General features: G+C 36.1%; 1 protein-coding gene across 15 annotated transcripts in view; it reads left to right on the top strand.

Moving 5' to 3' along the window:
* RBMS3 (RNA binding motif single stranded interacting protein 3) overlaps positions 1–11,422 on the top strand; it is a 1,293,188-nt gene that overhangs the window by 845,521 nt on the left and 436,245 nt on the right. For all 15 annotated transcript variants that reach the window (XM_019660623.1, XM_019660627.1, XM_019660622.1 and 12 more), the window contains one exon: positions 4,694–4,752. In XM_019660623.1, coding sequence (XP_019516168.1) covers positions 4,694–4,752 — 59 coding nt within the window. The remainder of the gene's footprint in view (positions 1–4,693; positions 4,753–11,422) is intronic.

Below are 11,422 nucleotides of genomic sequence, written 5' to 3'. Positions count from 1 at the left end.
TTCCTAACAAGTGGAAAACAAATCCTGGGGTAATCACAAAATGCTCATGAAAATTAAAAGTATAAAATGATCAAGAAATACAATTGATAATGTTCCTTAAGGTTCAGGGGTAGACCAAGCAATCAACCTCTTACATAACATAGACACCTGAATAATGTTATGTTACTATAGTTGGTACAAACCTGTCTAATGTCATTTAAACAAGTAAAGCCCTAAAGTACGATTTAGAGCTCTCTTTTCTAATCTAGTGTAATGCCCTGACATGGGTAAATCAGTAGCATATTAGGGAACAGTTGGCCTGAACTCAGATATTTGCGGTGAATCTGGGTCTGAAATTTTGCCCAGTCCGGTAAACACCACCCAGATAACTAGGGGATCAGCATGTGTGAGGAATATCATAATTTCTAGTCAAAAGTCTACTCTACATTTTTTATGTTTTACATAAATCAATTTTCCAGAAGACCTAGGATTTTGCCACCTTAACTGTTGGTTCTTATTTGGCATAGTGGCACTCAAAGAAACAACAATTGGTGACCTTTCTGTGATTCAATATAGAGTCACTGCCTGATTTATAACTAGAACTTCAACATAGAAATACCAAGCCTGAATCTTCCTTTTAAATTTTTAGTGCCTTTCATTTTTTTTTCTTTTTCTTCTTCTAAATACTAAACATTTCAGAAACTTTCAATAATATAAATCGGTTTAACAAATTATTTTAAGAGGTGTATATGGTACTATATCTCCTAAAAATGTGTACTAACCATAGTGACACACAGTATTCAAGTATCTAAGGTATGTAAGAGGTTGATCACTTAAATTNAGACATGGAACAATTTTGTAAAAGCTGGGAATAGCATTTCTAAAAAGCAATGGTCAATGGTGTCAGCTACTTTAAAGACTTAAGATGGCAAAGAAGATGTTGGTTTAGCAACATCTTAGGTATTATTAGCATTCAGTGTATATTGAAAAACAAAAAACAAAAATGAATGTATTGACACATGAACTTTTTAACTTTGTATGTAGGATGATTTCCTATTGTTGCAGGGGCTAGTTATGTTAAGAGAAGAGTTTACGTAGAAGTCAAGGCAGTTCCAAACTAGTGAAAGACAAAAATGATATTTGGGGATAAGAAAATCAAGTAAACATTGGCACATCCCATGAGTAAAGTTCTAAGTGAAAACGTTAAATTTTGCACTGTTTCCTGTTTCTTAGAATCCTTCTACATGCCCCTGATTCTTTTCTAAATACCCATTCCTGTAGCTTTTGCAAAACTATGACTTGTACAACATCTGGGAATAACTAAAATGGCAAAAGAAAGTCTGCTGTTCATAAGTAAGAGTGACTTGCAGTGCCCACATTTTTTTAATAGTCCTTGCCTCTATCTCTTTCTGTGTTCAGGGCTTTCATTCATGCATCCACAAGTGTATAATGAGTGACCATTAAGCCTCTGACTGTGTTCTACACACAGAATATTGGCTGTAGCCAGCACCAGCATTATCAAGGGCTCAGTCAGATTCATTCTGTTCATTTTGCAGAAGTACTAAAGAAATATCCAGTTTTCCTATGTGAATCTATACCCACTTAGACACGAGTTGTCTTTTGAATTTTAAAGACAGAACAGCTATTGTTTTATGAGTTCCCATATCATAATATTGGGCACGATGTCATGGGTCTCCCAGCTATCAAACGGCTGCATCCATATTTGGGGCTAAAAATGGAGCCATCTCCATGGATACATTCACCTAATGAAAATACCTCAGGAAAAATACAGTAAGATCCCATTGTTAATAAATCCATCTGGATATCTTCTGATCTCTTCCATACTAAATGATGGTCGTGATTAAAGATGCATCCTTTAACAGAAAAGAATATGAAAGCATTTACAGTTTTCAGGGTAACTTAACAACTCTTTCTTTTCACCTGAGCAAGAAATGTCTCAAGTTTAAGTGATCATTTTCATCTTGTAAACACATTTCGTACCACTTTCTTTGTTCCTCTTCCAAAATCCATAAGATTTTATAAGCTTATTCATAGTTTGTAATTTGCCCAAGGCAGGATCCTGTGTTATATTATGTTATAAGGTGGCAATGATGACGTTATAATTTTGTATCTTAACTAATGAAGCATTCAATTCCCCCATAAGGAATTTGTTATGATTTTCACAAACAAACAACAAACTGAAAATGATAAGGATACCTATTTGAGCAAGGTGGTAGATGGGGGACTGGGGCAGAGAGATGGGAAGGGAGCAATTGCCTTACATATACCTTACATATAGTTCTGTGTTGCCAAAATAATAATAGCCTGAACTGGCAATGTTGCAGTGAAATTGCTCTATCTTCTATTGATAGTTGCAATGTAAATCAGCACAATTCTTCTAGAAATCAATTTGCCTGTATGTTTTAAGGTACCCATAGATATATTACCAAGTGGGAACTAATCTTGGGACAGAAACTAATCCAAGAGAAGAAGAAAGTCATCTGTAGAAGTATAAAGGAGAAATTACGAGGGCTGAATAAGACAAGGGCTGTGTGAATGGAGAAGATTTGAGATTCAGGAAGTATTATATCAATTTGACCAAGTCAGGTGATGGAGAGGATTGATGTAGGATAGGAAGATGGAGAAAAACAGAGAGCCTACAATTCACCTCCAGGTTTCTGGCCTGGGCAACTGTCTCNATTTAAATAAATAGTGCAAATCAATATTTAAATAAATAGTCTTATATTATTATAGATGATGAAGTGTTGCAAAGAATACATAAGATTTAGCTAAACAAATGCACCAGAGCTGAATTGTGATTTGAGCCATGACAGCTAGCTGTCACAGTATATTCTTTTAACTACTATACTACATTGCCCTGGAGTATAATACCTGGATTCCCAAAGAAGTGAAGCTTGATTGAACTAGAAGATTTGACATATGTAGCTTCTCTATTTTCGAGGCAGTATTAGGTAATAGGCACTGCATCAAATTTAAGAATTCCATATTCAAGTTCCTGATGTAACTTTCACAGATTATGTGATTTAGATCAAGTTACTGATTTTTTTTAGGGCATGCTATCTACATCTACAAAATAGTTATAGACACTTTCAGCCTTAGCAACCTTTGATTTAGTTAACTGTAGGGTTATAGTTATAATGGTGGAAGAAAGGCAGTGGTACCACGAATGCAAATTGCTGAAACATCAGGGTTATGCTGACAAAATCTACTCAGTTAAGTATTGGGCTGCTCCAGCCCACTTCTGGCTGACTTTAACAAGGGAGGAGCTTATGGTGGGAATTATTTCAGACCCCTTCATCTAATTTCATACAAATAGTCCAATTTCTATTATAACCTAGCGATAGCTCAGCTCCTCTTGGCGTGATATTCAAGGTTATAGGTGTATCACTTTCATAATAACATTAATCCCATCAATTTCTAGAGGACCCTCAGTCCGCCTTTAATGAAAACAACTGGAAAAGAAAGAGGCAAAGGCATTTCCGGTACTATGCCGTTATGAACAGTAGAATTTTAATAAATGACCACCAAAATGCTGTGAAAAATTAATGATACAGTAAAAGGTGATTACAAATATAAAAGAAACATTGGAGATGGGGAACCTAGATCATTAACATGTGGAATGTTTAATATTTGTCACATATGATTACACTTAGGAACACAGAATTTAAAGAAAACTTGGCAAATATTTTGTGACAATGGCTGAAATCCTGAAGATAATGGGAGTTGTTAATAAACTTGGCACTTCCGTTTGCATTATAACTTCTCCATGTTGTTATGTTGGTTGGGAAACATCCTTCGTAGAATACTAAAGAACCAGGTTTTAGGATCATCTTGTTCAGTCTCATCATCTATATACCTCAGGAAATGGGCTCTGAGAGATTCTTTTATTCCCCAGATTACCCGTGTTTTAAAAGCAAAACCTAGACTAGGTCTTCTGCAAGAGGTGATAAAACAATTAACATATTTATGATGTATATAGATATTTATCGTAGGAAATTTGTTATAGATGAAGTGCCATTGGATAACCTGTTTTATTTATTTATTTATTTATTTATTTATTTATTTATTTATTTATAGAAAACATGTACTGAACTTCTATCATGTTTGGTGGCAGGCATTGAGAACACAAAACTCAGTTCCTATCCTCAAATGACAGTATGATATATTTTAGTAGCAAAATAAATAAATACATTTCTATGTTTCCTAGGAGCATGGATAGAAAATGTCAAAATTTCAATTTAACCCTCTCCCAAATCCTGAAAGGTGGTGATTACAGATGAAAAAACTGGCTTGGGGAAGTTATGTTAAACTTCTCTGGGTTACACTAGGTCAGTTTCAGAGCTGGACACAAGCCCTGCTCATCCTGAAACCGAGCTCCGTCCTTTTTTTTTCATAAATCCACAGCATGATTTACTTTGATCACAATCATGTGCAATCCCCCTTTCAGCCACCTGTGACAGCCTGACAGGTTTACTTTTGAAGGCTCTCCCCAGTGATTACATAGGGAAATGCATTCTCGAGTCACAGAAAAGAACTGGTGAAAAGAGATCACCCAGCTGTGAAAAGGGAACTCCCAGCTCGTTTTCTTGGTTTATTCCTGTGCACGTGTGTGTACACCCATGTTCATGAAGCTGTTTGAAGTGTCTTCATCGGGCTACCGTAACATGGATGTTTTTCTCTCTCTCTCTTTCAGGTACGGAAAAATTGTGTCCACAAAGGCAATCCTTGACAAAAACACAAATCAGTGCAAAGGTATGTGTAACGGCATCTGTTCCCTGAGCTCTTCTTAACTATTTGACTGTTAGCTGCTCCCAGGCAGAGGTCCAGCGCACGCTGCCCAGGGCTCACAATGCGCAGGACATGGCCAACCCCTATAATAACACCGAGGCTCTGATGAGTTGTATGTCTAGTAACATTGCTCATTAATTTTTTTCATTAACAAACAAAATGGAAATCGCACATTAGAACAAGTATCAAATTGCTTCAGCACAAAACTAAATTACCTCCTAACAACTTCAGGTTGTTTGATTTGAATGATATCATCGGTGATGCAAATTGATTTCCTATGTATTGTAAAACTGGGGAACTCTGGGGAAAACTTCCCCNCTCTCTAACACCAGTGATACCGCACTTTTGTATAATGTGAGACCTGCACAACTTGGGGTTTAGGGAGTATTCCCTTTGTAGTCCATGTAAATAGCACCACTGGAATTGTTCAATGAGCAACCTGTATGGCCATTCTGAAGTCCCTGATCAATTCTCATCTCTTACCGGATTTCCAACCATACCCACCATTTAAAGGCACCTTGGCACCTGTTCCCCTTGCCTGAAACATCACCTCCCCCATTTACTAATAAAGTCTGGTATTGATGGCCCCCCAAGTGTGTATTAACTCATAGAACTTTCATTCTGTTTCAACATGTACTGTTAATGCTAAGTGGGCAGTCACTTTGTTCCCCCAGTGGATCGTGCTTATACCAACCTTGGGTCTTAACTCATCCTCACCTCCCAGAATACCCTTCTCTGTAGCCTTTTTCCATTGTAAACCAGACTTAAGTTATTGGGTGGCTTCAAATTCTACTTACCCAATGCAAGCTTCCTTATATACTTTAACTCTTTTCAGTGACTTCTCATTGACAATGTCAGATAATTTATCTCTTAATAATATTGTTGACTATTTCCAGCAATGCTTTAGTTGTGTTAGCTTGGTTTTCCCTGCAACATTACTGACAGACACTGTGTATTTCTCTTGTTGTTTAAAACTGCAAAGTATATTGAGTCCCCACTATGTGCTAGGATTTATGCTATGTGTTTTACAAACATTTTATTAGGAACATATTTGAATTTCCCTTTAGTTAATGACAAAGGAAAAAAGAAACTTTTCAATAGAGAATTGATTCAAGTCAAAAGTTGGTTTCTAAAAATAGGTTTGACTCTCAAATTTAGTAGTCATTCTAATCATTGTTGTATATAAGCAGATGCAACTAATTCTGTGCATGAGTGTTTGTATGACTTTAATATTTAGTACATAGCATATATGGAGAACAATTTTTACTCTCCTCGAATAGGTGGTGCCTCTGTGGGTCTCTGTGTTTGGTCTGCAGATTACTCCATGTCAAAAGACCTCAACCCTATATTTAGCTCCACACTTTGCCAATGTCTGCTGTTAGTTATAAATGGAAATCTGGAAAAAGAGTTTGAATTAGTAGGCATAAAAGCATGGAAATTATGGGCCTTACTTACAGGACTATCATATATAATATAAAGAATAACACCATTTTTGCCTTTATTTGGAGAATATTGCTCAATCATCTGACCATTTGTAAGAATAATCCCAAAATGGCATTTTTATATTCTGACTTAAAGTTGAGGGGTCTGCTGTGTCTTAGGAAAGAATGAAAACACATGTGTCACAAGAGTAACTTATAAGAAAAAATTCATATCTGTTAATGTTCACTCACTTTGTTGACACTGCTCCTGAATTTGGAATTCCTTGGANGTTTTATATTTCATGGACTAGAAGCACAACTCACAAATAATGTCATTCTGAAATTATGAAATTTTTGTGAGTTAATGGGATCTATAGCAGTGTTTATAAAATTCCATTAACCTTTCATAAATGCAGATGGGTAATTACTGGAAAGGGAAAGAAAATGTCTGAAAAGAACCGATATGGATGGAAAACTGATTTCACTCACCAATGCTGTGGGTAGGGTGGATGGTGTGTTTTGCGGGATAGCTAAAAAAATTTTTTTAAATCTCAATTTATGTCATTTGCTTCAGACATTTCCTTACTCTTGTGAGGCTTCCCCTACCCCATGCACTCTTGTAACATGTTCTTTCATCTCAAAAAATCTTATTTTGCATAAATTAATTGGCTCTATTATGTACCAACATCTAGTGCCTTTCCCCTCTTAGACCATTTGTTCTGAGAAATAAAGGCAAGCTCTTTGTTTTTTATTAAATTTGTAACAAGTAATTGTATAGAAATTAGTACAAAATAACTCTGACAACAGCTAAAACAGCATGCCATAAAGTTTCCAGAAGAATCAAATAATATAGACCAAATTCAGAATTGCAAAATTTTCACCCAGGTACTTGGGTGCATTAAAGTACTAGCTTCAAAAGAAAACTCACAAGGATAAAATTTGATATGAACTAAAAAAAGACAATTTGTAAAATCTGCATGGAAAATAACTGACCCAGAAAATAATTTTAATAAAGCTACAATTAAAATACGTTGGTGCTATGTATGGAAAATTGATAAGGGAGATAGCATGGTTAAATGATGTTGATATTGGAAAACACTGTAGGAACACTCTTTAGTGATCTGATCTAAACAATTGTATCCATAACCTTGAAATAAAAATGTCCTGCTGGTTTAAAAAAAAAATGTTGCCTAAATGCTGGGCTCAGAATGCTCTTTACTCTCAAGAGCTTAATGGGTCATTCTTCCTTAGGATGCTTACATTTTTGCAAAACTCAAAGTTTAAATGTTGATAATTTAACAAAGTGAAATTGTCACAGTGCCACCCACCTGAGGGAAGGAGACAGTACTTTGTGGCCAGTACCCAAGGTATGGTGGTCCATTCTCTTTCTCCTCAAAGTGTGGTCAATTTGCATTTTAACAAGCTCCCTAGATGATGTGTACACACATAAACATTTGAGAAGCACTATCCCATGCTAATACTTCATAAGACAGGCTTCAATCAAGATCTTTATCTGGGTTGTCTCATTTCAGTTTATTTAAACTACAGACTGCATGGTGACATCCCCCTTCTTTATGCTTATACGAAGGGATATGTCATTGGTTCCTCATTTGTTCTGTTTTCTATTTCACATGTGAGAAGACATAAACAATGTAATTTGAAAAGAAAATCTTGTGATCTGTTCTGGAGCTGAATTTTGTAGCTAGGGTATTTATAGCATAAGAGACCCGATTCTCCACATGTCCTTGATTGTGGCTTCTGATGTTTTTGTTGCTAATAAGCGCCCTTCCCTTGGTGTTTGAGCATCTCAAGTGTTCTTGCTGAGACAGNCATGATGCATTTTTGCAACAAAAAACATTGAAAAAATACATCATGACTTTTTCAACAACCCAATAGTTTGATTTCTAGTTGAAAAGGAAACTACCAAGAAAAACAAAAGACTAATCCTAATAAAATCATTAGGATCAGTGCATCAACCTGATATACAATGTGAGAGTATAACAGAGATATCTATTGTATAAGATGGGAACGCTCACACATATGGTGGGCGGAACTATGGAAATTCCTTTTGAGGGAATTGTTTATAAACCCAGGGCAGAATGGAGGGTCTTGGGAATAGTTGGTGCTGAGGAGAAAGAATTTCAGAATATAATTGATCAGACCCACGTATCTGGAATAGAAAAATGCACAAGTGAGGATGGTGGTAGAAAAAAGAAAGGGGTCAATTTTGCAGACTTTAAAAAAGTTATCCTGGGTCCTTTGAACGTAATTCTGTGTGAAACCCTTAGTCGTTTTTTGAGCAGACACGATATGATCCTGTCTATGTTCTAGAAAAGTTGTTTTGTCAAAAGGGAGTGAAATCAAATTACAAAGTAGAGAACTTAGAGGCAGAAAGAAAGCAACGTAGATTTGAAATCAATAGATCAAGAGGAAACTGAGGAAAGTCACCGAGGCACTGTCAAGGAAATGGAAAAGGGGTCACCTTGAATGTTTTCAAAGGTAAAATTGAATATTCCCTATAAAGGTGAAAGAAAGGGATATATAAAATGAAGCCTACACGTTGACCTGTCATGATTGTGTTAGGTGGCTGTGCAATTTACTGAGGTAAAAAGTTCAGAAAAAGTAGTAGTAGGTTTTGTGGAGAAGGTGATGGTTTATGTGTTGGACATGCTGAATTAGAGGCCTGGGCATGACATCCAGGTGGGAGTTGTCAAAGAGGAAGGTACAAGAACGTTCAAAGCTACAGAAGNTAAATGGAAAAGTAATTAAACGGCATGACTCAAATTAAGAAAAGAGATCAGACTGATGTCCTTGGAAAGTCATGAGTTTATTTCCCTATGTGTCCTATTCTGTTATGGTCCGTCCTCCTCTAATATCACCTGCCACCTGTCAGTGCAGCAAATGTTTCTGAAAGATATAGGTTTCTTTTTTCTCAGCAGTCTGGGGGAAAAGGTCACATTCTAGCAACATCCTGAGCAAGTCTTTCCTGCCGAGCACACTCTGACTTGACGCTCAGTTATCCTTGAACAAGAAATCTGAAGTTTCTGCTGACAGAAAGGCAAGGCTGGCTGGATACCAGTGCCTCTAAAAGTTGGCGACTAAGAAGTGGCTTTCCCCTCACCTTTGTTTTGGTCAAATAAAACAAGGACACAAATTTATCTCACTCTTTTTAGAAGCATCTTATTTTGTTATTACATACAAATGTATGCTCTGTAACAGGGGAAAAAAAACACTAAAAATGTTATCTTTCTTACAGATAATCACCATCTGTTAAGCATGAGAATTTGGTTTCTAAATTTTCTGTACCTTCAGTTAGCATTCAGAGATTTAAGATGGCCAATGTCAGATGTATAGATTTTGTTGGAGTTAGTTTAACCTCTTAGATCATGAAGATATTTAGCACTGAAAATGTAGAAGAGTTTATTTCAAATCCATGAGATGGTGACAAATTAATTACACTTTAAACAAGCCCTGATTGTCCATCAACCTTCAAGTATGCTTCCACAGCTTTCAGCAGCACAGCTGACATTATTATCCACTCATATTGTATGTCATCATGCAAACTTGTTTAGGAATTATAATTGTAACACATATTAATTAGTGAGAAGTTTTTTGATGAGAGGGATTATTTATTAAATGGAAGTAGTTGAAGAAAAGAAAGCCCAGCTCAAATTGAGATAATAAAAATCCAGTCAACATTATGATATATGTTGGCAGCTGCTGTTATGCAAGCCACCAAACTAAATATCAAACTAAATATTTTATTCCCATGAATGAAACTAACTGCAAGTAATGAAGCAATTTAGCACGTAACATACAAGATCATTTACATAGTGGTTCTCTGTTAAGGATATTCCATTGTCAGACAAAGGGCTTCCTATGATTTTGTTAACATTCCCTAAGGGTTTTCAGAGAAATTCTGAATTAAAGCAATAACAGACATCCTCTTTACCTACCAAAGATATCCGCGTGTTAGAGATGGTGATGACTATATCATGATAAAGATATAAAGATGTTACAAATGTTATTAGGTGATTAGTTTTAATCTTCACAATTTGTGTGAGATGGTAAACGCATCATTCTGTAATCTCATTTGCTGAATGATAAGATCACTTCCATTAAGTTTTTCACAACAAGCCACTGTTAAAATTCCTTGACTATGGTTAATCATATAGCATATGCAATTCTCCTGATTAACTTTTTCCACTTTCCTGAGATCTCTGAAGAATCAGGATAACAGTTTCCTCAGAACTGGAGTTTGGCAAAACCTAGTCTATATCACTGTCCCTTCCACAAGTTTTTGCTTGACACTCTAGTCATAAAGAATTTGTAAGACCCATAAAACAGACATCTACCTAATAAGACATTTAAATATGGGATCAATGGTTGATGCCATTGCTATCTTTTTATTGCTGTAAACAGCAGTAGAATTGCAACTGATCAAGAGGTATTCAGTATGGTGGGTTTGGACCACATGACTTATCTCATGAGCTTATTGAAAATTCAAACAAGGGTTCTATTAGGTATTTCCCTCTTTCTAGTAAAGCAATCTACTTCTGGTCTGTCTGTAGTCTATTGACTTAATGTGTCAGCAACATTTGATTACATAGGGTTGAGAATAAGCAACGTGTAGTTGTTCTAATCGTCTCTAAAGTGTACTAACCTTATTTCTCTTTAATTCTCATCTGAAGCTTTGGATCTTTATAGAATTAGCTAGACATACATAGTACTCCCAAGGAATGACCTCCGAGCCCCTTGAAAGTTAGCATAGTAGGTAGTCTCAGATTTCTGATTTGTATTCCTTTCCCACATAGAGAATATCTGAGAAAGGCAATGCCAGGAGTCTCTTGGTAGGCCTGCGTACTCCTCCACATTACACAGTAGGAGCCAAGCCATCATTTATGGTCATTTCAGTAACTGGAAGTTTGGCATTTAAGGGAAAGAAGTTTTGTACGTGCAAACGTGCGTGCGTGTGTGGTGTGTGTGTTTCAATAATGAAGTGATGTATGCTAGATCATGATATTTTAATTTTTTTCAGACTGGCCAAAATGAAAAAAAAAAAAAAAGCTTCCAGGATTACTAAATGATTTTTAAGATTGTTCCTTTCCCTTCGGCATGGTTTAACCACATGTTGCATTGATTCGGTTGTAGTTGTGTGTTCTGTTTTCATAATTACTGATGTGGAACATATGCTCTCATAACTGTGCCACCAT

The sequence above is a fragment of the Hipposideros armiger genome, unplaced genomic scaffold, assembly GCF_001890085.2.
Source record: "Hipposideros armiger isolate ML-2016 unplaced genomic scaffold, ASM189008v1 scaffold_322, whole genome shotgun sequence".
Classification (NCBI taxonomy): Eukaryota; Metazoa; Chordata; class Mammalia; order Chiroptera; family Hipposideridae; genus Hipposideros; species Hipposideros armiger.
Note: the sequence above shows the minus strand (reverse complement) of the source record. Positions and strands in the feature narration are given on the sequence as shown.